We start from the raw sequence: 27,971 nt of genomic DNA on the forward strand, positions 1-27,971 counted from the left end.
TAACCAAGCTAACAGTATATTTATGGTGGTTGTTAAAGATTAATTAAAAATTGAATATAGGGAATAATCAAGATAGATTTTCCTTAGATGGAACGGAGAAAAGAAATAACTAACTCTCAATTTATTACCAAGAAATCTGAATCCTGACATCTGTATAAATTGTTAAACTAATGAGAGTTACAATGAAAAACCCTCAACTCCACTACATTCCATTATATAATCCCTTACTTAAAAAAATTCAGCAAAATGGAATATTTATCTGCATTTTTAAGATGAAAAGTGTAGAAAAGTAAAAGTCATCACCATGGACTGGGAAGTAATGTTGTCTTTTGAGAGAGGAAAAGCTGATAGAAGATTAAGATATACATGTTTGAATTCTATAGAAAAATGCGATTAATGGCATTTTCTTTACCGAAGAGTTACTTTACAAGCATATGCTATGACATATAATAGGAACAAATCAATGTCCGGTATGGCCTAAAACATTTCCTGAACAAATATTTACTTTGGTAATGCAAAGACATTTATCTTTAGAGTTGTATGACTTCCCTTTATGTCTAAAGGGAAAATGATTGTAATAGCCTTGGTAAAAAATATTACTGACAGGGGCACCTGGGTGGCTCAGTGGGTTAAGCCTCTGCCTTCAGCTCAGGTCATGATTTCAGGGTCCTGGGATGGAGTCCCACATTGGGCTCTCTGCTCTGCAGGGAGCCTGCTTCCTCCTCTCTCTCCCTCTGCTTGCCTCTCTGCCCACTTGTGATCTCTCTCTGTCAAATAAATAAAATCTTTTTTTTTTTTTTAAAGATTTTATTTATTTATTTGACAGAGAAAGATCACAAGTAGATGGAGAGGCAGGCAGAGAGAGAGAGAGGAAAGCAGGATCTCTGCCGAGCAGAGAACCCGATGCGGGACTCGATCCCAGGACGCTGAGATCATGACCTGAGCCGAAGGCAGCGGCTTAACCCACTGAGCCACCCAGGCGCCCCAAATAAATAAAATCTTAAAAAAAAAAAAAAATTAGTGAAATTAAATTTTCTAACAGACAGTGAAGTGCACATAAAATAAAACAGAGTAAGAACAAAGAAAACTATACTGAGATACTAGAAAAAAAAATCGTGTGTAGTGGAAAAACAAAAACAAAAACAATGAGAGGTGCTTCTAGGCTCTCTTGTTACTCTAGGGGAAAAGAACTCTGGGCCTCAGTTTTCTATTTATAAAAGTCAAACTAGCTTAACTCTTTCTAGTCCCACTTCCTGAGCCTACAGTATCTTTCCTAGCAAAGAATCTTTGACTTTCAGCAGGATACCAGTTTGACTGGAACAAAGACATTTGCAACCAGGCATGACCAAAATGATAAAGGTTTAGCCACTGAAATATAAGTCAAAGTGCTCTACGTCTGTCCAGATAAATCTCCTTAAAAGACACTATATACACTTTTTATCAATTTTTCTCTCCATTCTGAACAATCTGCTGCTAGGAATGGCTGGAACTCTTTAATAGCCATCCTGGAAATAAAGTTTTGTCTTATTTAAGAAATCATTATTTGGAGATTTTTCTGTAATTTCAGAAAGAACTTAATCTTTGTACAAAACCACATACTTGGGGCACCTGGATGGCTCAGTTGTTAAGCATCTGCCTTTGTCTCAGGTCATGATCCCAGGGTCCTTGGGCTCCCTGCTCAGTAGGAAGCCTGATTCTCCCTCTCCCACTTCCCCGTTTGTATTCCCTCTCTCCCTATTTCACTCTCTCTGTAAAACAAATAAATAAAATAAAATAAAAAACCACATACTTATACTATATTGAGATTTAGTAGTTACTCAACAATAAATAGCAATGAAAATGCTAGAAGGAAAAAGAACCCTATAGAATGAAAAATCACATATGGTATTCCTACTATTTCCCTACCAACTTCAAAGAATAGAGAAAAGAGGAGTTTAATGATTTCTCCCCTCTACTAGGGCTAGTTAGTATGTTTAGTGTAGGTAGATTAATTCCATATATTCATTATTTCCTCATTCTTCATTCAGCAAATATGTATTAAGCACACTATGTGCCATGCACTGAGGTGCCTGAATAAGACAGAAAAGATCCATACTTTAATAAAGTTTACATTCTAGTGGAAAAATAAAAAGCAGTGGATATTTAATGGTGGAAAAATACACAAAGAGCTTAGCTAGTCTTCCACTGATGACACATTCCCACCATCAAAAATATAAACCAACTATAACTAAGTTCTTCATTTTTTTTTTAATTTACTTGAGAGAGAGAGAGAGAGAGAGAAAACGCATGCACAAAAAGGGAGAAAGAAAAGCAGACTTTCCACTGAACAGGGAGCCTGATGCTAGGACCCTGAGGTCAGGGGACCTGAGCCAAAGGCAGATGCCTAACTGAATGAGACACCTAACCGAATGGCCTAAGTTCTTCCTTTAAATAATAAAGTCTCCAGGAGAGACTGTGGACTCAGAAACAAACAAAGGGTTTTGGAGGGGGTAGGGTGGAGGGTGGGGTGAGACTGGTGGTGGGTATTATGGAGGGCATGTATTGCATAGAGCACTGGGTGTGGTGCATAAACAATGAATTTTGGAACACTGAAAAAAATAATAAAAAAAAATAAAGTCTCTAAATAAAAAACAGAACTATTTAACATTTTTTGCAACTAGTTCAACTGTTTCCGTAAACCTTTGTGAAGAGAGAGCATGTTTATCCATCTTTTAATTCCATAATAGAAAAGAAATTGACATTTCATGTTCACAACATCTTGAAGCTTAATTTTTATAGAATGAAAATGAACGCAAAAATGACTACGATAAAATAAATTTTGGTGAGGTCTTTTTTTCAAGCAACTTAAAATGTAATTGAAACTTCAGGAACAGAGATAATCTAGTCAAATAAAGAAACTGTTGATCAGTCAACAGAAGGGACTAAAAACTATAATATTTGAATAAGACATAGAAATCCAGATTATGACAAGGCCCAAGCAATTTTTAAATATGCCAAGGCTTCAACAGCTATGTACTGGACTCTCATTCCTCTGATAAAATTTAGTATTAGGGGGCGCCTGGGTGGCTCAGTGGGTTAAAGCCTCTGCCTTGGGCTCAGGTCGTGATCCCAGGGTCCTGGGATCGAGCCCCGCATCAGGCTCCCTGCCTGCTTCCCTTCCTCTCTCTCTGCCTGCCTCTCTGCATACCTGTGATCTCTATCAAATAAATAAAATCCTTAAAAAAAATTAGTATTAGGGAATAAGTGGTTATGGATATGGAGGTTAACATAATGATGAATACCTACTAAATGATTTAGGTACGACAAATACTAGTTCAGAGCTAGATTTCAAATGTGGAAGATATAATAACATAATCAGAGAGAGTAAACTCGAGGAAAAGAAATCCTAAGGTCAGGAGAACAAGCCACTAAAGGGCAGAAGAAAAAGTCATGTACCACTGATGTTTTTCTTATGTACTGATGCATGCAGACAAATGGCTTGGAAAACAATGGTTTTAGTACAGTTGATCTATGCACAACACAGGCTTGAACTGCTGGAGTCCTTATACACAGATATTTTTCCATACATTATAGTACCATAAATGTATTTTCTCTTCCTTATGATTTTCTTAATAAGATATCTTCAGCTTACTTTATTGTAAGAATACAGTGCATAATACATATAACATACAAAATACATATTAATCAACTGTTCATGTTATCACTAAGGCTTATGGCCGATAGTAGGCTATTTGAAGTTAAGTTTTGGGGGGGAGTCAAAAGTTATACACAGATTTCTGACTGTACAAGGTTCATGCTCCAATCCCCATGTTGTTCAAAGGTCAACTATAATTTCCTCAATAGACCTCTACAGATCAAAAATTTACTTTACACTTAACTTTCCATGAAAGAAGTGGTTTACGCACTTCAAATATAATTTCCTTGATCAAGACATTTCACACAGTAATTTATGCATGGAAGGCCATATTGAAAGACAGTGTATTATAATATAAAGTAACTGTAGCGAAAGTGTAGATATGCAAACCAAGTTATAGTCTTGATACAGTTGGTACATATGCCATGATATGGCATAATTTAAGAAGAGCAAAATAAATTATAAATACTGTATATTTATAATAAAGCTTGATTTACAATACATCATAGAGCTTTTAATACACACAATACATCGAATGATAGTCCTATTATAGGATACCTATATCAGCTTCCCAAAGGATTTAAAGTGGTTATTATGTATACTAAGATTTTGTTATGTTTCAATATGCCTTTAAAAGAGGTGACTAGATCAATAACCTTTATAATGTACTGAGTATTTTTTATAAAATTGAGTTGACATCTGAACTGAAAAGAAGTCCACTTTTTCACACAAAAATGTAAATGTCACAAAAAATGGTGATCTTATTTAATATCATTGTTCATTCTTCATTTATTTATTTCATTTACTCTTGCATTGTTCATTCTTAATAGAGATTAAGATCAAGGACAAAAAGTCTCTGAAAATGGACTAAGGAAAAAGACTAACTCTAATTAATAGAAAATAAAGTATAAATGGCATGAGTTCTTAAGCTGTTCAAGATGTATTTCAAGGAACACAGTATCACCCTGAAGTTTTATATAAAATTTTAAGTGTTGGTTTTTATCAGATTCTCATATGAGTGTGAGATTTAAAGAGCATTCAGCACACTTAGAAGTGTAATGATCTTATTGTTAGCTGAAGAATTTTACAAGCCCCTACGTTATTCAACAGCAAATACCCAGACAACAGTGCTTCATTTACAGAATCCCTGAATTTTACTCTTCCTAAGGAAGTTTCAAAAACAAACAAACCCAAAGATGGCACACACAAACCCATCAATTCAAGAGATGTAAGTTTGTAGAAAACTATATGGGATTTTCTACTGCAGTCAAAATCAGGAAAATCATGAGACAGTTGTAACCTATTTCTCTGGGTATACCCTTTATAAAGCCCTTTCCCATCCCAAGACCTAATAAATTAAGCTGAACATCTCAGATACTCCCTCTCGGAATCTTAAGGGTGAAAACCAAATGCCACTCCCCCACGAGGGAAGCAAGGAACACTCCCACCCCCAAAGAGGCAGGAAACAGGTTTCTCCCAATTTCAAGAAAGTGAGCAAAGCTAAGCTTTGTAGTCAAGGATGACTATCAGCCAAAATGAAGGAGACTTGTCACTCTTGTTTGACGGGAGGGGTGGGAGGGCGGGACCCAAATCTTAATGCTACTGCACACGATGGGCCCCGGATCTTCAAAGTAGCCTTTCCAGATTGGTGTGAAATTGAGAAAGCAACTCAGCAGCAGAGCTGAATGGCAAAGGCAAGACCTGAACCTCCTGGTGAGGAGCTACGTGGCACTAAGCAAACTGCTTCGTTTCCCCCACCCCCTGCTTCCGCCCTGCTTTTCCCTTTTGGTTACCAGTTGCTCCAGATGCCGTAGAGTAGTTCAACAAAAGCGAAAGAGAGGTTCAGGCACAGGAAGAAAAACAGGTTCCGGGACGTCTTGTCCGACAGGATAGACCTGGGAGTGATAAAAGTGGAGAAGAGGCGGGAGTCAAAGGGGTGCCAGGACCCGGAGGTTGGGTGCCCTTTCAAGACCCTCCCAGTCCAAACGCTCCTTTCCTCACAGCGAAGGAAGCTGTCCCTGACGCTCCCGCCCTGGACCTCGGGCCATCCTTAGGTCTGGGCCTTCTCCCCTTCGACCGGATACCCCCTTCCCGCAAAAATATCACCCCGCACCTAAACCAGCCCGAAATCTTGCCGAACAGATTGAACTTGGGTGGTTTGTATTCATCGTCCTTGATGGACAGGGGCAACATCTTCTCTGCCCGGCGAAAGGCCGGGTCTACTCCCCTCTAGAAGTGGATCCGTGGGTGATGGCAGTGACAGTGGTGACGCCTCAGACGGGATTCCCCAGCGTTTGTCCCGGGCCGCGCGCCGCTTCGAGACACAGACAGACACAGACACACACCCGGGAACTCGCCGACTTCCGGCCCGGGCCGCGCAACGCGTCCTGGGACGCGAAAGGGGGAGGCGGGGCCGGGGGCGGAGCCAGCGCGGCGGGGCGGGGCTTACGGCGGGGGCGGGGTGGGACCTGCTAAGAGGTAGCAGGGGGCAGAAAAAGGTGGCAACTGCTGGGTAGTTAGTGAGCCTCCCTGAGATGTACGCACGAATAAAATCCCAAGGTGGCGGCCCACAGACTGGGATAGCTGGGAGGCTGGAAGCCCGATCTCGCCCACCCCGACCGCCTACCACTGATATTCCCGGATGCGCGGGCGTCCAGCGCCTGCCCTTTCGCCATTTCCCCCTATTGGCATTAAATCACGGAGTCTGAGATGGCAATGCTTTAGAACCCAGGCGACAACCTGTACTGCAGCCGCCAGTCTGCAGGGAGCGCAAGTGATGGTTTTGTTGGGGGAACTCGGGGAGCGCCCAAGTCCTAGTACGCCAGTCCCCCGAAAACAGAGCCTGGCCTTCCGTACGGCCAAGTGTGAGGCAATCAATACATGCCTTTCGAAAGAATGTTAAGTGAATCCAGAAGAAGCCCTTTAAAGAGAAAGACCGTGTTGGAATTGAGGTTTGGGTAACGCATGGCCTCCCGGACAGTCTCAATCCGCGAGCCCCTCAAAACTCTCGAGATCGTGCAGGTCCCCTTCACTTCCAGGTCATCCCGGGGGCCGCAGCGGCGGCTGTAATTCTTGTCAGACCCTCCCTGCGCCTTTGAGGGAGGTGCTGTAGGAGCTGACCCGCCGGTGGTGCGGGAGTACGCGCGGGGCGCAGAAGAGGCGAGCTCTCGGGCTTGTCCCGGGCACCCACAGTCGTTGGAACGTTCCTGCGGGCGCCTTTCCGGAAAACTGATGGGATTAGGTCAGGTGGCCCATCACGTGAATGATTAAAAGTTGTTACCTTGGGGAAGAAATGGGGGAAAAGGAAGACTGGCTTTTTTGGAAGTGGGCTGGAAACTACAAAACCGAGCTTCTTGGGAACTGCCTTTTAGTCTAACAGGAAGTGGAGCGTCACCGGGAGGGAGGGGCGGCCACCCGGCGACTGTCCCCTGCTTCAGGCGCTCACTTTGCGGGCGGTGTGTTTTTCAGGTTAATCGTTCAGCGTATGAGGCAGGTTGGATGCACGCTGCTGGCTTTAGAAAACAAACAAACAAACAACAACAACAAAAACAAACAAACAGAAAATGAGCAAGCGAGACGCCCCTTCCGTTCTATGAGAACCAGGCTGCAAGCAAATAAATCGGCTAGTCCCACTGCAATCTTCTGCACTCGAGGTAAGGAAATAGCAAATGCTCTTGTGTTAAAAAATGTTTTGCAGTGAGGATATATACATGTTTTGCTCTCGTTCTTGGAACTTTGTGCGTGAGTGGGGTAGTGATTCGTTGTCTTTATTTTTGGGAGAATGTAATTTTTTTCAGTGTTCATGTTAATGAAAACTGCTGTGTAAAACAGCTAGATTCCAGAAATTAAGTTCTGTGAAGAGTATTTTTGCCTTTCTTGGCCGAGGTTTCATTATTTTAAACATAGAAGTATTTTCAATTAGTAGAATTTACTTATTTTTTTTTAGGAGGCTTTTATATGAGCCATAGACTTTGAATTTTACTCTCCTTCACTGCTGGGGAAATATTAAGTGGGTGCAAACTAGGTTAAAGATAAATATTTCCATGGTAATTGGGTTTTTCTCCAAAACGGCTTTATTTCAATATGATGTAACTGGGGAGGCGTGGGAGATCTATAGAAATAGCCAAATTTCAGTAACTGATTTTCCGTATTTTCTTAATTCATCAAGGTCAGCTGCAGTTTGAGCCTGTATTTTTGCATTCCACCTCTGAAAATGAATTCTGCATTTTATCCCACATTGCTATGAATGAGAAATTGCTCAGCTGGTTTATGGAGAAATCTGTATTACCCCATTACTCCTTTCAAATACTTTTGAAATAAGTTGGAGAAATTGAAGTTTAATTTCAGTTAGATTGGTTTTCTGGGACTCCCAAATTGCCCCACTCCCCACCCTCAAAGATGTAGATATTCCTGTGAGGGCCTTCTCCTTTCAAAAAGTGACAATGGCACTTCACATCTTTCAGTCTTAGATGACATAATTAGTAACTTTGATACTAAAGGCATTTTATTGGAAATAGAAATTGAACACTAGTTAATGAGGGAAAGTTCTACAAGTGGAAAATGTTTGCATTTCACTTCTTTTTTCATCTGAAATATTTTGTCCACATATGTTGACCAATATATATTGTCATATCAAAGTTAAAGTTAGTTTGTTTCATTCAGGAGTCATTTAATGAGTTTCTACTATCTGCTAGGCTCTGTGCTGGGTACAGGGTGGGAGGAGGAAAATAATTATAAAGCCAGTTAAGTCCAAATTCTTTCCCTGGAAGAATTTTATGGGAAGAAGCAGCTGATGTGAGGAGAAGGGGTGACAGGCAAATCAGTCTGGGATTTTAGAATTGTGTGATGTTTCAGATGTGCACTAAGTAAGCCCTTGGTGTATCAAAGGGAGACAATTGTCACTCAGTGAGTCTTTTGATAATATACCAAGCCTTTTGTCCCAGCCATCCTGTTGCCCCTTCAGATAACTTGTTTCATGAAAGAACATTATTTTGGAAAATCGAAAATGATTCTTAAGTTCAATTCAGGTGGTCATTACAGATGCAGATTTTGAAAGATTCCAATCATAATTCTTAATTCTTTCTTGTCTTAAGAGTATAAGGGGTTTCTTAGGTCATAAAAATAGATATTGTAATAAACATTTTAAAATTAATAAATGGATTTCTACCCTGAACTTTGAAATATTTGTTTAGATCATTTTCTACTAGTTAACTGCATTACATTAACTAGGCAAACTATACGATGGAAAAAAACCCAGCTTCTAAAACATGTGATTGAGGACTGTGAGAAATGAATGCAGAGTGGATGAAGGGGCAGACGCTTATCTCCAGTCAGGGTTCCAGCTCCTTTCAGGCAGTCGTCAGTAAGGAATAGGAAGGATGCCATCTGTCATTCCTTAGTAATCAACCCTGGCATTTAACTGCAGCCCTATTTTAGACCCCATGCTTTTTTGGATGCTTCAAATTGAATGCCCTGTGAACCTTGACTGAATAAAGAAGCTGTGATGGTGGATAAAACTAGAGATTCTTAAAAATCTAGAAATCGAATGTTGGGGTAAATTGCTAATGCATTCCAAGGTTTTGTTCCATGGTACATATATATGGCATATAGTTTTCAAATGTAAAAACACATCAGACAGGCGGAATGATACGAGTTTATTCTGCTTCTGCATACTTCCCAAAGGTGAACACAAAACATAGCAAGGTTAGCTCCAGGTTCACAGGAAGACTTTATCTATCTCACTGCCTAACTGTAATTTTTAGAACACAGAGTTACTCATTTTAATTTCTAAAAATAATCTGAAGCCTATAGGCCATGGCATTGAAAGCATTTTTAAAAATTTCCTGATGGTTGACAAAAACATCACAGAAAAATCTTTGATTTCCCCTAATAGCACCAAGAGATCCTGTTCCTATCAATTACAGAAGCCATTAAGAAAATTTTTTAAAAAGTTAAAACTTTATCATAATGAGGTAAGTACCAGTATGGGATTTTGTTTGTTTGTTTTTTAAAAATGGGGGTAAAATACACATAACATAGTATTTGCTATCTTAACCATTTTTAAGTGTGTAGTTTCATAGTATTTGGAATATTTACATTGCTGAGCAACCATTCTCCAGAACTTTTTCATTTGGCAGAACCGAAATGCTACACTCATCAACCAACTCGCCATTTCCCCCTTCCCCCAGCCCCTGGCAACCACCATTCTACTTTTTGTCTCTGTGAATCTCTAGATGCCTCATATCGGTTTGTCTTTTTGTGACTGGTTTATTACACTTAGCATAATAGCCTCAAGGTTCATCCATGGTATAGCATGTGGTAGAATTTTCTTCCTTTTAAAGGTTAAAGACTATTTCATTGTACGTATATACCACATTTTGCTTAGCCATTCTTCTGTTAATGGATATTGGATTGCTTCCATGTTTTGGCTCTTGTGAGCAATGCTGCTGTGCACATGAGTGTACTACCAATATTTTTCTCTAAGAAAAATTATTTCCTCTAGAGATACTCTTGTTTCCTTGGAAAACTTGAGCCAGGGTCTGTTACAAAATTCTTTAAGGCCTCCTTTAGTCTTACCCATCGAAATAGTTCAGCGTATGGAATAAAGCCAATACCCATAAAGTTGAAATATTCTCATAGACTAGAACAGAGGTGAAGATAAGAGACTACACAAGACACTGAAAATACAAAGTGGCAAAAGTGTGAAGTTTGGTGTGACCAACCACTCTTTCTGTGGCTCAGGGAGAATCACTTCATAGTCTCGATCTCCGCCATCCCATCTCTAAAATGGGGGTGGATATATTTTAATTTCCTTGTCTCTTAAGATTTGAAACCTTACTGATTTGAGATACTATATAACACACAGGTGGCAGAGGTCTGACAGTTTTCATTACTATTGCTAAGCTCTGTGAGGGCAGGAACTGGGTTCTCTTTGTGTTACCATCCTTAGTGCCTGACAGTGCTGGGCACGGGGTAAGTACCTCTATATGTTTGTTGACTGGTGGATATTTGCCAGGGGGATTCGGACCTTCCTCTAATAAAGTTAGAAAGCTTGTATGAGCCAGGATTGCCTTGATGTAGGTTTGATATCTGAAACTATTTATAAATTATAACTCATATGTATGAAATCTGTTTCTCTTAGCGATTTTGGAATGTGAGTTTATTGCTGAACACCACTGTTTTCTAAAAGAGAAGTTTCCATAGAATATTCCAGAGATCTGTTGCCTAACAATCTTGCCTTCTCTCCGTTTTCCTGTGACTGAAACAGAAGTTCAAATGAAAAGCTCTATTATGCCAGAATGGTAAAAGTAATATATTTGCAGATGTACTTGGTTTCTTTTGACCCATTTCTGGAACTAATTTTGCATGGCACTGTACTGAGCTAAAAATGCTTTTCTATTTCTAGGCTTTCTTCTAAGGATGCATTGACTCCTTGGATCCTTACAAGTCGTGGATGTTCCTCTTAGAAATAAGGCCATTCCTACTCCTGCCCTAAAACATGTCCCTGGAATTGGTCCTCTCCAAACATCATCATCAACATTATCTTCATCATAGCTGCAATTAATTGGCAATTCCAGGAGAAAGATCCAAGGCTAAAGTGAACTTTCATCTTGCATAGTTTTATGTAACATAAGCCGGGCGCTTTGAGGGTAGAGAGGACCTTGCTGTCTCTCTCAGTAACAAATGGCTGGATAAAAGGAGGAGGTACTTTTAAAAAAAAGTTCCATATAATACTTATGTATTATTTCCTCTTAAATCAGTGATAATGAAGCAAATCCAATTAATTGATAGTAGCTGTCTGAGGAAGTATAGAAAAGGAATCTGATGCTTTTTACAGGCTTTGGAGCTAAAAAAAAAAAAGAAAAAAAAAAAAAAAAACAAACCAGGACTGTTGGGCAGCTTTTTGCTATGAATAAAGGGTGGGAATGGGGAGAGAAGTGGAAACACAGGTACTTACTGTCCACTATCCCTGCTTTAAATGCTACCCTTGGTGTTCATTCAGACCTGATTTACCTATAAATGAATGGCTCACTCTGCCTGGCTGCCATCAGGAGAGTGTGATCTTTCATGTGCCCAGTACGGAAATTCTTTCCTTACAGCCTGAGTGAGAAATGACCTGTCACAGCATCTATCTAGTCAAATGCGATATTGCAGTAAATGTAGCTATTTATCCATCTGCTTTAGCAATACTGTTGCAGAACTACAATTTCAAAATGCAGTGAGGGCCAGAACTAAGCCTTCTAAAGGACAGGCTTTAAACTGGCTGTCAGTGATCTTATATATGTAGCCAGTTTTACTGTGACCAGAAAAGACGAATTGTATTTATCTGAACAGCCAGTCCATGACTCATTTGGTCCAGATTGTGGTCACCTAAATGATCCATTCTGAACACTGTATAATCGATCCTAAGTACAGCAGGATCACAAGATGAATCCCACATTATGGACACTTTTCTTATTTATTATTACTCTAAGTCTATCCCTACTCTTGGTTTTCCTATTCCTAAATAATTTCCTATTCCTAAATACAAATAATAAAGAATATTTATTGGTAACACAAAATCAGTTAACTTATTTTGATGTGTTTAGACCTGTGAAGAAAGTGATGGGAGTTAGGAAGAGCCTTGTAAGAACAGATGGGTTCCCCAGGAGGAATAGTGAGGGAAAATCATTTAGGAAGCAGAAGATAGCAGTTGGTAAAGGATGAGAAAAGTGGCATGGCACTTCTAAAATAACAGTGAAAAGAATGAATTTCTTGAATATGTAGAAAATACTAAAGGCAAAACTCTTCTCAGAATGCTGGATAGCACCTGGAAAAGACTTGTAAAGAAAAGTGACCTTTCGTGTGCTATTTCTGGCATTCTGTGTTTTTCTGGGAAGTAAATACTTAGTGTGTGCGGCTTGAAATTTTCACAGAAGAGGCTTACGATGGGCCATGGTGAGTGACATCTGGCAACAGTGTTCTCGGTTTTCTTTTTCTGCCAATTGTCTTGAAGTCTAAGGAGTTTTTTTGGTCAGTGTCTGGACCCAATCTAAAATTTCATTTCTCAACTAGGTTATATTTTATTTTCTGTTGGTTTAAATCCTGTATGCTGCCTGCCAGATTAAGTCATCTAACTTCTAATTTTTGTTAGCTCCTTAAAGTTTGGGGAAATTCACAAGGACAATATTATCTAGGAAGTGATGATTTTCCCCCAAGGCAAATCAGCTTATTCTCCCAAGATCTTCCATAAAAACAAAGATGTGCAAAGGTATTTTAATGCAGAAACATGGCTCGTGCTTGAGACCACATTTCTGACGGGCTGTTCTAGTCACCAAATGGGGGATAACTCAGGTCTTTTACATAGGGGTTGGTTTCTTGGTTACTACCCAGTCTTAACTGGGCCTTCATTCACATTTAATTTAAGTCTGTTCTGTTAGTTTCAAGCATTTCTTATCCATTGTGGAGTTGGAGACGGTTTAAACAGAGTCCCTCACCCCATTTAACCACAAAGAGTTGATAGCACTCACTCAAAAAATGGGCCCGGCCCTGTCCTGGATGACAAAGACTAATGGAAACTGCCTTCCAGATACAGTCAGATTCAAAAAGGAGCATAGTCAATGGTTGTGATACCTGGGAACAAAGCCTAGTGGCACCATGTTCTGAGTTCCCAGGAGCACTGAGGATGGAGAGCATAAGCAGTGTTTGCAGGGGAGAGGATGTTTGAAAGAGACTTGGGAGGGACCCAGGAGTGTGAGTTTGTCAGTTGGGGCCAGGAAAGGTCTTTGTAGGTGGGGAAAATAACATGTACCAGCACATGGGAGTCCTAGGCCAGCATACTGGCTGTTGGTATCGTTAAGAGCCAAGTCTTGGAATTTGGCACCATGTGTCCCTTTGCTGTGGATTGAGCGGTGTGTGTCATCTGCGTGCCGTAAACCTGGGCAGAAACTGCTCATCCGTTGCATAGCTTGTCTCTTACAACTCGTGCACGTTCACAGAAGGAAAGCCCAGGTTCTGAATTGGCTTCTGCATTCCACTGCGGAGATGATTTTACGTCTTGGCAGCTGAAGGCCCTTTTCTGAACATCTCTATTCTATAATCATCAGTTTTTCGACAAGTACATATTTTGCCGGAGGAACCAGAGGAGAAAACAATCTGTACGACATGAGACAAATCTAGTAGTGAAATGGCAGAATAGTTATCGTTCCTCTGCCATCTGTGGCATCAAAATGAAAATGACAGCTTCTCAATGTACGACGTCAGACTGCTCGCTGCTTTTCTACTTTATGAGTCAGAGGACATAACTAATCTTTGTTCATACTATGCTCTGGCATATTTGTTTTCAGCTTCAGTCTGGATAATTGTTGCTTTTTCAGTCTGAAGGTACTAGCCCCGAGGAAAGGATTATTCATTCAACAGCTTTCCTTCTAGGGAGTTTGGATAGATGATGTAAAGAAGTAAGTGACTAGTGGGTCTTTGAAAATTTTCAGATTGCTTGGTCCATTTAGAGACACCCATTAGAGAATTTGCAACTGTCACTTTATAGACCATGCATTATTTACTTTCTTACTTTTATACCCACATTTAAGAAATTTTTTTTAGCATCTCAAATAATGCTCTTCCAAAAGCTATTCAACTCTCAGATGTTAAAAAATTTCTGACATAGTGACCCCACAATTCCACTCCTAAGTATATACCTAAGAGAAATGAAAAATATGGTCACATAAAAAACTTGTCCATGAATGTTCATAAGAGGATCACTCCTAGTAGCAAAGTGGGGAAACACCCCAAATGTCCAGCAACTCATAGATAAACAAAATGTGTTTTATCTACGTGGGACTGGAATGCTATGTGGCAATAAAAAAAACATGAGCGAGGTACTGACATATATATATGAGGACATGGATGAACCTTGAAGACATTCTGCTAAGGAAAGAAAGCTGGTCACAACAACCACACATTTGATTCCATTTATATGCAATGTTCAGAATAGGCACATCTATGGAGACAGGAAGTAGACTAGCGATTGCCTGGTTGGGGGGGAGGGCGAGGTTGGGGAAGATGAGAACAGGGTGGGCGGGGGGTGGGGAATGAATGGGTCTGGGGCTTCTTTTGGGGACGTAGAAAATGTGTTAAAATTAGAGTGTGGTGCTGGTTGCACAATCCCATGAATACAATGAAAACCACCGAAGTGTTTAGTTGACCCTCAAACAACATGGGTTTGAACTGTGCATGTCCCTTACGTGCAGGTATTTTTTAATAAATACAGTACAGTGCTATCAATGGATTTTCTTTTCCTTATGATTTCCTTAATAACATTGCCTTTTCTCTCGCTTACTTTATTGTAAGAATGCAGTCTATAATACGTATAACATACAAACTGTTAATCCAATTTTCGTGTTACACTAAGGCTTCTGGTCAACAGTAGGCTACTAGTAGTTAAGTTTTGGGGGAGTTAAAAGTTATACGTGGGGTTTGATTGTGCAGAGTGGAGTAGTTGGTGCCCCTAATACCTGTGTTATTCAAGAGTCAACTGTAAGCGGGTGAAATTTAGGGTATATTAAATAAATCTTAACAGAGTTGTAAAAAACACCCCAGCATACCAAGCATAAATATTTATATTATTGTACAGATAGTGACAGTCTTGTGCGGTGATACTTTGCTACACCCTTGCAGAATTTACCATAACACAGGAGGAAGAGTTCTGGACAATGCCATCAGGAGATCTGGATTCTTGTGCTGGGTCTGCCACCTGTGTGCTGGGTGCGTGAGCCAAGGCTAGTTCCTCATGCCTGGACCTTGAGTTCTTTCTGAAGTATGGAAGTGACTTAGAGCTCTGAGCTGTCTTTTGGCTTATGTGTTTGTACAGTAAAGCGTATAAATACTGGGGCAGTTTTGGATCCATGGCTTTACCCCTTACTGTTCGAGTAGAACCAGGGTGGTAAGGTGTTCAGAGGCCACCTGGCTAGCAGTCCTTCCCTGATCGTGTTCAAGTACATCGTGTTACGTAAAGTAGATGTAGAGCAGGGTTTTCAACCTCAACATTATTAGCATGTGAAGCTGGATAATTCTTCCCTTTGGAGGGGTGTCCTGTCCATTGCAGGATTTTAGCAGCAACTCTGACGTCTGCCCACTCAGTAGCATCTCTACCTCAGTCCTGACAATCGAAATTGGTTCCAGTCTTTGCTACGTGTCACCCAGAGGATAGAGTCATCCCCCCATTGAAAACTCCTGGTGTAGAAGATGCTAGAATAACAATATGAAAATAACTAAAAGGATATGCTCTCTACCTATGAAGAACTAGTAAGTTAATGTATATGCGAAAAATATCATTTGGGGAGGTCTTTGATTTTTCAGATGATCAGGAGAAGAGGAAGGAAGACCTTTTGTTTTGTTTTGCTGCCATTTACTGTGTTTATTAAAGTCACATTTAATCTATGGTAGTCATGGATTGGAGAAAGGCAGAGAAGGATTAGTTAAGCTGTCAGATCCTTTTTAGAATGAGAAAGGGTGTCAGTAAATATATACAGACATTAAAAAACAAAACAAAACAAAAACCCAAGAAGGATGCCTGGGCGGCTCAGATGGTTAAGCGTCTGCCTTCTGCTCAGTCATGATCCCAGGGTCCTGGATTGAGTCCCGCATCAGGCTCTCTGCTCAGTGGAGAGCCTGCTTCTCCCTCTCTCTCTGTCTCTCATGAATAAATAAATAAAATCTCAAAAAAAAAAAAATAAGAAAAAAAGTCTAAGAAGAGGGTGTAGGAGTTGAGGGCAAAAGAACTGGGAGGAGCCTCCATTTACTTCTTGGTTCTTTCCATGTAAGATGTAGTCTATCCTAGATGTGTTCTCCCCCATATCTCCTGTTCAAAGCTCAAAGCTGTGGATTTGGTGGTAAGTTCTTTCTCTGGAGAAAGAATAGAAGAAAGCTAGAAACTGAAATCCAGACAGCCAGTGAAGTCATCGTTATTCTCCAGACTGATCTGAAACTATTTCTAGCAGGCCTACTGTGGAGTTCCAAACTTCACCTGTTCTCAAAGTATAGACTTGCTGCTTGCCCTGCGGTCTCTGAAGTTCTCGCTCTTCTTGCTTTTCTGAACAGACTAAAAATTTTACATGATTGTATTGGGTTGCATTATTTAGTAAATATCATAAGAAATATTTATGCTGTGTTTCTAAAGATAAATTACTCATATCTCCCAACACATTTTTTGATATAGGTAAAACAGGGATTAGGAGTTATCTGAAAGAGGAAATTTCTATGATGGTCAATGGGGCTAAATCCTACTTAAAAGTATAGGTTAAAGTAAAATACTCATGTGTGTCTTCGACAATATCTATAGTAGGGTATATAATTATGTAATTATATATAAATATAATTACATAATTATATTTATAGTAGGCTATAGTAATTAATTTCATTACTTTTTCTACACTAGTGTTGCCAGATAGTTACCCATGTCTGCTTTAGAAACTAGAAACACCTTTGTGTAAGTTTTGCAATATGCTATTCCTACTCGGCTATAGAAAATGAACACAAAGATCTTAATCAGGGTATATTTTAATGCAATTTTTGGGTATTCTTTGCTCTGAGTGTTTATAGCTAGCCATTTTTATGCAGAACTGAAAATATGTTTTATGAGACCTGCTTTTGATTCAATATATTAGAAGAATTTTTAAGGCCTTTGAACTAAGATTATTAATTCATAATGGTTTTTTCTTGGTTGATTACATTAACAGTATATGTTGTTTTAGTAAGAGGGTATATGCAATGAAAAATATAGTATTCTACAGCATTAAATTACTGTCCTTGAAAAATGATCATAATAAGCTGAGGTTACTTCAAATATAATTCATTTTATTCATATCTTGAGGGAGGCCATGATTAAAGGAGAAACACAAAATTGCTTTTTTTTTTTTAAAGATTTATTTATTTATTTATTTATTTGACAGAGATCACAAGTAGGCAGAGAGAGAGAGAGAGAGAGGAGGAGGAGGCAGGCTTCCCGCTGAGCAGAGAGCCCGATGCGGGGCTCAATCCCAGGATCCTGGGATCATGACCTGAGCCGAAGGCAGAGGCTTTAACCCACTGAGCCATCCAGGCGCCCCCAAAATTGCTTTTCTTAACAGAACATGCCGCAGAGAAAGTCCAGGAGAGAATATTCTTTGAAAACTCTCTGAAAAGGTTACTACAAGGTAACATTGCTTTCCAAATCTGGACTATTGCAAAGTGAGAGCTGCTGAATGACAATGACCATCCCTTGATCTTATACATAAGCTTTTCTTTGCATTGCACAGGCCTCAATGCACTCTCCAAGCATGGAGCCGATGCCCCTAGCCCTGTCAGAATTCTCCATTCCCCATTCTCATACACTTCAAAGGGAGATGTTAAAGGCATGGTCCATATGGTCTCTCTATGTCCTTGCTGAACTGTATATGGAGAAATCATTTCTACAATTGCAAAACACTCCTTACCACATGAAACATGATCACAGGAGTGGGATTGTTACTTGAATTCCACCACTGCTAACTCTCCTCCATTAAAAACTAAAGGCTGACTGAACATCATTCCGAAATTAAAGTGAGATTTCACTGGGAATCTAATCTGGAGATGAGAAGATTTAGATTACGGTTTTAGGATTGGCTGCGGTACGGTGGTCTGGCTGCACGCGCCCAGTTAAACGACAGAGTGTGGAGTCAAGAGCATAGGCATCCACACACAATGAACTTTTCTAAGGAGATGGCTACAACCAAAACTAAACTGTACAGAAGCAGTGGTGCACAGAACAGAGAGGGTGGCTCAGTGTCATTGGCATACCACTGCTGGGAGGGAGCAGTAAGTAGTTTCCTCCAGCTTTATCACATTTGTCTATATTGTGGAATAAATGAGAGTATTCTTTTATTGTATCATCTAAGAAGAGAAAATTTTTAAAGATTTTTAGAATTTATTTATTTGAGAGAGAGCACAAGCTGGGAAAGAGGCAGAGGGAGAGGCAGACACCCCACTGAGCAGGGAGCTCAATGGGGGGCTTGATCCCAGGACCCTGGGATCCTGATCTGAGCCTAAGGCAGTTGCTTAACTGACTTAAGTTGCTTAACCCAGGCTTCCCTAAGAAGAGAAATTGTATTAAAAATAGTAAGAGAGGGGCGCCTGGGTGGCTCAGTGGGTTAAAGCCTCTGCCACAGTTGAAAATCCACATATGACTTTTGACTCTCCCAAAACTTAACTAATAGCCTACTATTGACCAGAACCCTAACCTATAACATAGTTGATGAACACTTATTTTCTATGTGTATTATATACTGTATTCTTACAATAAAGTGAGTCAGAAAAGTGGAAATGTTAAGAAAATCATAAGAGAGGGGCGCCTGGGTGGCTCAGTGGGTTAAGCCTCTGCCTTCAGCTCAGGTCATGATCTCAGGGTCCTGGTCCTGGGATCTAGTCCCATATCGGGCTATCTGCTCAGCAGGGAGCCTGCTTCCCCCTCTCTCTCTGCCTGCCTCTCTGCCTCCTTGTGATCTCTCTCTCTCTCTGTCAAATAAATAAATAAAATCTTAAAAAAAAAAAAAAAAGAAAATCATAAGAGAAAAATCCACTGATGGTCCTGGGCTTGATTTACTGAAAAAAAAATCCACATATTAAGTGGGCCCATGCAGTTCAAACTGTGCTGTTCAAAGTCCTACTGTATACGTTTATCAGAACATCAGGTTGTACACTTTAAATAGACACCATTCTTACGTCACTGATAGTAAAGCTGTTTAAAGAATTAGTGCAGTACTAAGAGAAAGGTAACCCCATTTGAAAAGATTGTCCTCGGTCCAAATTCTTCATGTTAAAATGAGGGCAGATTTTAGAAATACACTGCTAATTCTTCTGGCTTGTGTGTAGATGAGCTGCAGTCCACAACCTCGAAAGCAAGCAGGCCCAGAAGGGCAGGTCTAGTCACTGCCACTTTTCATTTTTCCCTTAGGCCAAGTTGCTCTACCAAAGAGGCAGGGAGAACTGAATTCAAATCAACTCAAATAAGATTTACCGCTGTGCTCCTTGAAAAAGCAAAACCAAAAACGTGGTAACTAGGAAGAGTGCTGATACTGCATTTTATTGCCGTTTCTATTCCAGGTGTTGCCACATCTGCAAACTTCCCGGGCGAGTGATGGGCATTCGTGTGCTTCGCTTCTCTTTGGTCGTCATCCTCGTGCTGCTGCTCGTAGCCGGGGCTTTGACCAGTTTACTTCCAAATATCAAGGAAGACAAGATGCTCACATTGCGCAGGGAAGTAAAATCCCAGGGCAAGTCTGCCCCGGATTCCTTTACTCTAATAATGCAGACGTACAACAGAACAGATCTCTTGCTGAGACTCTTAAATCACTATCAGGCCGTGCCGTATCTGCATAAAGTGATTGTGGTGTGGAACAACGTTGGGGAGAAGGGACCAGATGAGTTATGGAACTCTCTAGGGCCTCACCCTGTCCCTGTGATCTTCAAACTGCAGACAACAAACAGGATGAGAAATCGACTCCAGGTCTTTCCTGAACTGGAAACCAATGGTGAGTTGCTGCTGGGGTCCTAGCCGGCCTGGGCTGCGCTCCCCAGAACAGGGGGGCAGGTGTGTGGCTTTCCGGCCTTCTGCTTGTCCTGACCATGTGGAGAAAGCAGGGAGAGGGAATCAAAAGAAAGCACTCTGGAAAACTTAAGGGACAGTTTTCAAGGGGCCAAGCAGCAGTTTCATAGGGAAGAAATCACAGACGTCTTGCAATGGTGGCAAAGAGGTCAACATGAATGAGATCTAATTACATATTACTGTTTCCCAGAAAGTTGTAAAATGCCGTTCAGCTTACACTTAATGTATTTTTTTTTTTTTTTTGCCACCTCCCTTTTCCTTCCATCCAGAGCAGTTTCAGGAGCATGGTAATTTGCTTAAAAGACGTTCAGTTTTATTTGTTTATAGGTTCATTTGTTTCTAGGGTAATGGATGAGAGTTGCATGATAGTTTTCTCCTCAGGCAATTACTAATATCAATTACAATTCAAATAAGCACTTTTTCTGCTAGACAAATCTCTCCAGGAGTACATTTCTTGTTTACTAATTTTGTTCAGGAAATTATTCATTTGAATGATCTATCTAGGCACCATTGTTCATTACTAGTTTTGTTTTCAGTTCCAAACTGTTGTATATAAATTTTTTTTCCTTTTGTTGCAGCGGTGTTAATGGTAGACGATGACACGCTAATTAGCGCCCAAGACCTTGTCTTTGCTTTCTCAGTTTGGCAGGTAATATTGCTCTGTCCTTTATAACTTCATCAGTATAAAGTTTTCTCTAGCGTTTAGTCGGGCAGCGTGCTTTATTGTGGGAGTCATCTCAATCAGTGTAGACAGGATTTATCTTAGAGACAGATACATTTGTTGCATGGTAATCAACATGTCTCGTGTTCATTTAAGCCAGCCTGCAAGTTATGGTATCTTTTATCTATATTCGATTTATATTTGATATGGGGGAGAAGAGCTAGAGCTACCTTCCAGAGAACAATGAGGAAATGATCTGGTATAGCAAAGACTAGAGTCTAGAGATATTTTTCTTTAAGGCCACAGATCTGTGTCTCAAATGAGAAGTATATTTCTACACAGAAGTATTAATATTGTATATAACTTCCTTTAAAATAATGCATTTATTACACCCACAAAATTTAATCCTAATGCTGGGACAACTTTTTAGGAATTAGTAATAGTAATAATTCCACATGCATCATTGTGGTGGTAGTTTATTTATTTATTTATTTATTTTTATTTTTTTCCCCTAAATCCTAGCTGGATTAAACAGGCATAAATTGTTCGCTATTCTATGAACACAATTCTTTGCTACTGAGTATGTGTTAATTAATAGTAGTTGGCTTTTACAAGTTGCAGAAACCAGGACTGCACACCAGTTTTCTGAAGATATGTCAAATAAACACTGTGCTACCCAATAAATGGTCTAATTTGTGCTACAGTAACCCTCCTTAATTAGTTACATAGGATATAAGAACATTAGATATTAATGGTAGGTGGTCATAGTACTCAGCAGATACCAGCATTCTCAAAACTTTAGTTTCTAACTTTATGCCAAGATCAAAAAGTTTTTTCCCCCCCAATAGCAGTTTTTCCAACCCTATAAATAAAGCTTCTTAGGCAAAAAATTCTAATGTAACATTCCAGCCGTGAAATTTCTATTTCAGGTAAAAAAATCAATTTACCTTAAATGTCAGGGATGGGCGGGGTGGGGAATAAAAGAACTGTGTTTAATTAGAAAATCCAAGTAATATGGATAAATATGACTTTGGGGTTTTATTCATAGAAGAATAAACAAGAACAGTTTCAATCCATTGCCCAAGGTAACCTGATTCCTAAAGTTCACTCCCATCAGTACGTGGCATATGGAATGATTCGGGGAATAGAGGCGGGCAAGGCTGGAGTGGACATCTAGCGTGCCTTTGCGCTCACTGGTTACCACTAATTTGTGCTATGACTTTTCCTCCTTTGAACCTGTGAACCTGTGGAACAAGTTTCACCCTCCTAGATGATGTCAATGGCACTTCCTCTCTGAAGCCCCCGACACTTTATCCTTGACTCCCTGCCCATTCCCTTTGCCTCCCAGAAACACAGCTGTCACCCTGTCCTCAGTGGTTCCAACAAGCTCACCCAACTGTGCATACAACCATCTCACACTATGGGAATTCCTTATCCACACAGCTGGATCATACCCTCTCCAGATGATGACTTTTTTGGAAAGGGATTTAACCCAGCCTGGTGTGTGTGTGTGTGTGTGTGTGTGTGTCCCTAGTTTAATGTCTGTTCAGTAAATAAGTGAAACACAAATTACTTATGAGATTGAACTAAACCTTTTAACTCTATAAATTCTTCTTTTCTGTAATTTACTGGTTTTCTCTTGTTTACTGGGTTTTGTTTCAGTTTTAGTTACTCTCATCTTAATTTTATGGTTTTACTACTATCCTTTCTTCAAAGATTCTGAGAACGTCTCATTATATATATATATATATATATATATATATATATATATTTTTTTTTTTTTTTTTTTTTTTTTTACTGGTATCTTTAAAAAGGAAACATCCAGGCTGAAAAGGGAGAAAAATATAACATTGTTTAAGATCAACAGTGACTTTCAGGAATATTGAAATCAACATGGAAAAACAGTAGAATCCTACCTGTAGATTCACAATTTTATATGCTCCTAAGAGATTGAAACAGGTTTTCAAAATAATTTACCTTATCTCCCATATTAAATAGCATTCATATAGTCAGCTTCTTTTAAAGCAAATTTGGAAGAACCAGACTCTTTGGTGACTAGATTTTATTAATATCAGAAAACGTTTGAATTTAGAGAACATTTGTAAGTTTAGAAATTTTGTTAGCAATTTGGGTTGCGATGGAATTTTGACCTGCAAATGTATCAGGGCACAGGTTTATGGAGTCGCCCAGAGTTATATGAAATTGAGATGCAGAAGTCAAGAATAAAATAAAGTTGGTATATCAGTTTAATTCTCTCTGTAATAAATCATTGCCTTTCTCACCATGTCTGCTCTCAAGAAATGCCACCCTTAATTGTTCTTTTTCCACCTTTTCAGCAATTTCCTGATCAAATTGTAGGATTTGTTCCTAGAAAGCATGTCTCTACATCATCAGGTGTCTACAGTTATGGAGGGTTTGAACTGCAAACACCAGGGTTTGGAAATGGCGACCAGTACTCTATGGTGCTGATTGGAGCCTCCTTCTTCAATAGCAAATACCTTGACCTGTTTCAGAGGCAACCAGCTGCTGTTCATGCCTTGATAGATGAAATCCAGAACTGTGATGATATTGCCATGAATTTTATCATTGCCAAGAACACCGGGAAGACTTCAGGGGTATTTGTGAAACCTGTAAACATGGGCAATTTAGAAAAAGAGTCTAACGGTGGCTATCCTGGAATGTGGCATCGAGCTGAGCACTTTCTGCAGAGGTCTTACTGTATAAATAAGCTTGTTAGTATCTACAACAGCATGCCCTTAAAATACTCCAACATCATGATTTCTCAGTTTGGTTTTCCCTATGCCAACCACAAAAGTAAAATATGAAACTCAAACAAAAACAAACCTCCAAACTGCTTAGTATTTGAGTAGCTTCTCTCTGCTGGATTGGTGTTTTGTTTCGTTTGGGGGGGGGGTTTTGTTTTGTTTTGTTTTAAGCAACATCATGAAATTTTATCTACTACAGAAAGTCTCTGCAAAGGAAAAAAATGTACCGTGCTTCTAGGACATAAAATTCCCAGGAACTTCAAAAACCAAGAAGCTGGTACTCTCAAGATAGATCTTTTTGCAAGGAATTTTCATCCCCGGATAGAATTCCTTGGTCAGCAATTTTATTGTTTACATTCTGAGACTGTTCTCCAATTTCTTTGACTCCTGGCATTTGCCTTAAGGACCCATAGCAAGTTGTCTCCAGGATCAGAAACTCCAGAAAAGCATTTCTCCACTTTCCCCTGAAGGATGATTGTTTTCATCTGAAGCCTGAAATGCACCGGCATAGAGAAAAGCCATGTGAAGGTAAAATAGTCTCAATCCCATATAATAACAAGTGGAAAACTCATGACTCTCAGTGCTTTCATTGTGGTCTTTGCAAGCAGCCCTTTTCAGCACTAACTCTGCCGGCATGGTTTTGATGCAACCATCAGGGCTTTGATTTCGTTGATAAGTCCATTGTGACTGGAAGAGTTCATTTTAGTAGCTGAAGGATGTCTAGCTGTTTGCTTGATTTTTGTGAATATTTACCGCATGCATCACAAAAAAGTGCAGCCTGTGTTTCTTATGTGCAACTTCTATGCAGCAAGGAGCAAATGTGTTACCAGATTCAGGTAGTGCATTTTGTCCCTGAATCTGACCATGAGAGTGTACATTAATTCTTATATTTCACATAAACTGTGTGTTGTTTAAGAAACTTAAAATCTTCTGAAAGAACGATTAGGAACTGACGAAAGTTACAATCCATAGTATCAAAAGATCTTTATTGTTAGGCATAGGTTTCCTCATGGGTACTAAAGAGTTATGTGTATTATACACAAAGGTAATCTCTCGTATTCAGAGCTACTGCTGCTCCCCCCCCCCCCAAAAAAAAGACTCAAGGCATTCATCATGATGATATTTTGATTACATACAGGAAAAAAATAACTGAATCGTAACAGAGGAATTTTATAGGGAGTCTGCGTCGGTAAATTAACTCGCTCACTCTGTGAATTAGTATCTGTGTTCCACATGGTGTCTGCGTTTTGTCCTTGTTCACACCAGTAGCAAGGAATACTTAATTAAGCCCATCTACTACCTTCTCCTCTTCATTTTCCCTCTTGTCCTCCTATAATGTCATTGTATTCTCACATTTGCAAAGCTGTGAAAATATTATAATAATCATGGTTAATGTTCCAACAATGAGGTCTCGAGGTCTCTGTGCAGTTAGTGTAGTATATGTTCTTTCTTTACGTTGGCATGTGTATGTGTCTTAATGCAGTCAGATAAAGCCAGTAGAACCCAGAACCTCACTAAAAACCTATAATGTTCACTATCTGCTTTGGCCAACCTTGGTAGTGATTTTTTGCCTCTTGGAATTCACCTGGGAGATAAATAAACTTCTACCATGCAGATGTTCTCTTAATTAAGCAGACTCACATTTTTGTTGTCCGTATTTTTACAAATTTCTAAATACTCTAATCTATTGCTCAGGGTAAAGCAGAGGCATTGGCTACATTCCCCAGGGGGGAATTCTCCAGTGGGAAAATATTCCCAGATTTTATTTCCCATTTTGTATTCTCAAACTTGTCTTAAGCACCACATAGGTTAATCGTATCATGTTTTCAGACATAGAGCAAATATGATCACAAAGTGAAGTTTGGTCTGTGACACAGAGAACTTTGCATTGTGGCTTTGATTCTACTGAAACTCTTCCTCTGCATGCCTCTTGTTCTTGCTCCAAGTGATCGGGAGAAGAGATGATGCTCAGGTTTGAAACTGCACGAGGAAAGCAATGTAGCTTAGAGGCTAGGTGTGCCAGGGGAGTATCTGGACTCAAATACTTCCTAGATCTCACATTTACTTAACTTCTTGGAGCATTGGTTTCCTCATCTGCAAAAAATGCGAGTCCTATCTATGTGGGGGTTTGCTTTAAGAAGTAAAGGGCAGGGATGCCTGGGTGGCTCAGTGGGTTAAGCCGCTGCCTTTGGCTTGGGTCATGATCTCAGGGTCCTGGGATCAAGTCCCGCATCGGGCTCTCAACTCAGCAGGGAGCCTGCTTCCCTCTCCCTCTGCCTGCCTCTCTGCCTACTTGTGATCTCTGTCAAGTAAATAAATAAAACCTTAAAAAAAAAAAAAGAAGTAAAGGGGATAACATTTCAACGTAGCACAATGCCTTGCCCATTTTAATGGCCAATAAATGAAAGCCTTTGGGGTAAGTTTTGCTAATAAGTGCAGTTAATTCTACAACTCAGCACCTAGGTATTAGAAAGCCCCTAGGCCCACCAGGTGAGATATTCAAGAAATTATTCCTGTATAACAATGGGCAGAGAACCACGGCAATTTTCAGGTTATTTTCTTTATTTCAAATGCTCCTCTTCTTATTCTTAAAACTGTAGCAATTTTGGCTTATTCAGAACAGCATAAAGAAGAAATGAGAAGTGCCCCACCACACTAATAATAGCTAAGCACATGTGTATCTATTCCTCCTGCCTTTCCAAGGCAAATATTTTAATAGAATGATTTATTTGGTATTTCATTGGATAGATAAACTCTGATTTATATAATTAATCCTACTACCATTTTGTTTGATTTCTTACTATCAGGACAACATTGGGTAAGTGCCCTTCCTTGCCTTTGAGCACATCTATAATGATTCCTTTATAGTAAGACCAAGAACTTCAATACCTGGACCTATACGTGTGTTTTTAGAGTTTTTGATACATATTGCTATATGCCTCCAGAAGCATTCCTTAGCTGCACTATTAGTATCACATCTGAGGGCACCTGTTTCCCATCGGACTTCCCAACATTGTATATTTAAAGTTTTCTTTCCTTTTTCCATGTATAAAATTCGCAAAGGTGGCAGGATCTGGAAGGACTTTGGCTGTGTCTAGAACTCTGTTAAGAAGGCTGAAAAACAGGAAACCCAACTGTCAAAAGATTCAAAGGCAGTGTAAGCTTTAGGAAGCTTTTGAAGTGCTTCTAGAAACTCTTTGTTCCAGGCTTGAAATATAGGCAATGAACTGCTGACCCTTTGCTTGTCCCAGCAATAACAAAATTGGGGGGCAGGGGGCGCCTGGCTGGCTCAGTCGGTTAAGCGTTCAACTCTTGGTTTCCACTCAGGTCATGATCTCATGGGTCGTGGGACTGAGTCCCCTGGGGGGCTCCATGCTCAGCATAGAGCCTGCTTGGGATTCTTTCTTCTCTCCCTCTGCCCTGCACCCCTACCTCCCAATAAATAAATAGATCTGAGGAAAAAAATGCTCCTATTCATTCCGCTTGGAAAGACCCAAGACCTTGACTCAAAGATGGGCGTGCCTGCTTCTTTTTGTGCGCTTACATGCTCTGTGGGATGCAGGGGAGAGCAGGAGGTAGAAGTCAGGAGGAGGAGTTGGAGTGGAGGGCTATGCTATGATGGAGGAGAGTTGGGGAGGTGCCAAGTCTCACTGGCTGCTAGGGCTTTAGTGGTGAGATGTGATCATCCCTTACCCCATGCTATGTCATAAACCAGTGTTTGGTGTCCTGCTAGGGATCTCCCAACTTTGCACTCTCTCTTTCTCTCTCTCTACTCCCTTCCTCCTCACTTCCCATTCCTTCTTCTTTCATGAAGGTTCTTTCAATATAAGACCCAAAAATACACTTACTGTAGATGAAATAAAAAGAACATTTCATACATTGGAGACATGCACTGAGTCCCGGCTCCACTTAATTTCCTTCTCTGGAGAATGGGGATGAAAATACCTGCCTGAAAACTTCCCTGGTTGCTTTTCGTTTCAAAGAACATAATGTGTAGAGAGAACTTTGTAGCATCAAGAAAGCACAAAAATTTTTTTAAAGCCATTACAGATAAAGAAAGAGCAGCTTGGCCAAGAATTAAAGAAACTTGGTCGTGAGTTAGGAGCTGTGTCAAAATTATACCTTGGAGCATAAAGAAGCAAGAATGAATATGCAAGTACTAAAAACAATTTAAGGAACACACTTTATTAACTCTGGCTCAGAATGGAATATTCAAATTAAGTGTTTATCTAAACTAGAGATGACTCAAGGCTTCTTCTCTTTTTATATGTCAATATTTTATTTAAAAAGAAAAAGAATCAAATTCTCGGTCAG

General features: G+C 39.9%; 2 protein-coding genes across 4 annotated transcripts in view; one reads left to right on the forward strand and one right to left on the reverse strand.

The window, feature by feature from the left end:
• The window catches only part of SLC30A7 (solute carrier family 30 member 7), an 88,362-nt gene extending 82,352 nt beyond the window's left edge, over nucleotides 1–6,010 (reverse strand). For both annotated transcript variants that reach the window (XM_047727249.1, XM_047727248.1), the window contains exons 1-2: nucleotides 5,748–6,010; nucleotides 5,428–5,529 (exon numbers count right to left, since the gene is read on the reverse strand). In XM_047727249.1, the coding sequence (XP_047583205.1) occupies nucleotides 5,428–5,529; nucleotides 5,748–5,827 (182 nt within the window). In that variant the 5' untranslated portion in view covers nucleotides 5,828–6,010. The remainder of the gene's footprint in view (nucleotides 1–5,427; nucleotides 5,530–5,747) is intronic.
• A 908-nt stretch (nucleotides 6,011–6,918) lies between these two features.
• Nucleotides 6,919–24,740, forward strand: EXTL2 (exostosin like glycosyltransferase 2). 2 transcript variants are annotated; one of them, XM_047727250.1, is made up of 5 exons: nucleotides 6,920–7,287; nucleotides 9,528–9,606; nucleotides 19,730–20,157; nucleotides 20,810–20,880; nucleotides 23,229–24,740. In XM_047727250.1, the coding sequence occupies exons 2-5, from the start codon at nucleotides 9,602–9,604 to the stop codon at nucleotides 23,715–23,717; spliced, it is 993 nt and encodes a 330-aa protein (XP_047583206.1). In that variant the 5' UTR covers nucleotides 6,920–7,287; nucleotides 9,528–9,601; the 3' UTR covers nucleotides 23,718–24,740. The 2 variants fall into 2 exon arrangements, with proteins under 2 accessions (XP_047583208.1, XP_047583206.1); XM_047727252.1 differs by lacking the exon at nucleotides 9,528–9,606 and having other exon boundaries at nucleotides 6,919–7,287.
• The last annotated feature ends 3,231 nt before the right edge of the window (nucleotides 24,741–27,971 follow it).

The sequence above is a fragment of the Lutra lutra genome, chromosome 4, assembly GCF_902655055.1.
Source record: "Lutra lutra chromosome 4, mLutLut1.2, whole genome shotgun sequence".
Classification (NCBI taxonomy): Eukaryota; Metazoa; Chordata; class Mammalia; order Carnivora; family Mustelidae; genus Lutra; species Lutra lutra.

Coding starts and splice junctions, on each gene's coding strand:
- EXTL2 (XM_047727250.1), top strand. Junction 20,158..20,809: donor TCCTGAACTGGAAACCAATG/GTGAGTTGCTGC, acceptor CTTTTGTTGCAG/CGGTGTTAATGGTAGACGAT. Junction 20,881..23,228: donor TTGCTTTCTCAGTTTGGCAG/GTAATATTGCTC, acceptor CCACCTTTTCAG/CAATTTCCTGATCAAATTGT.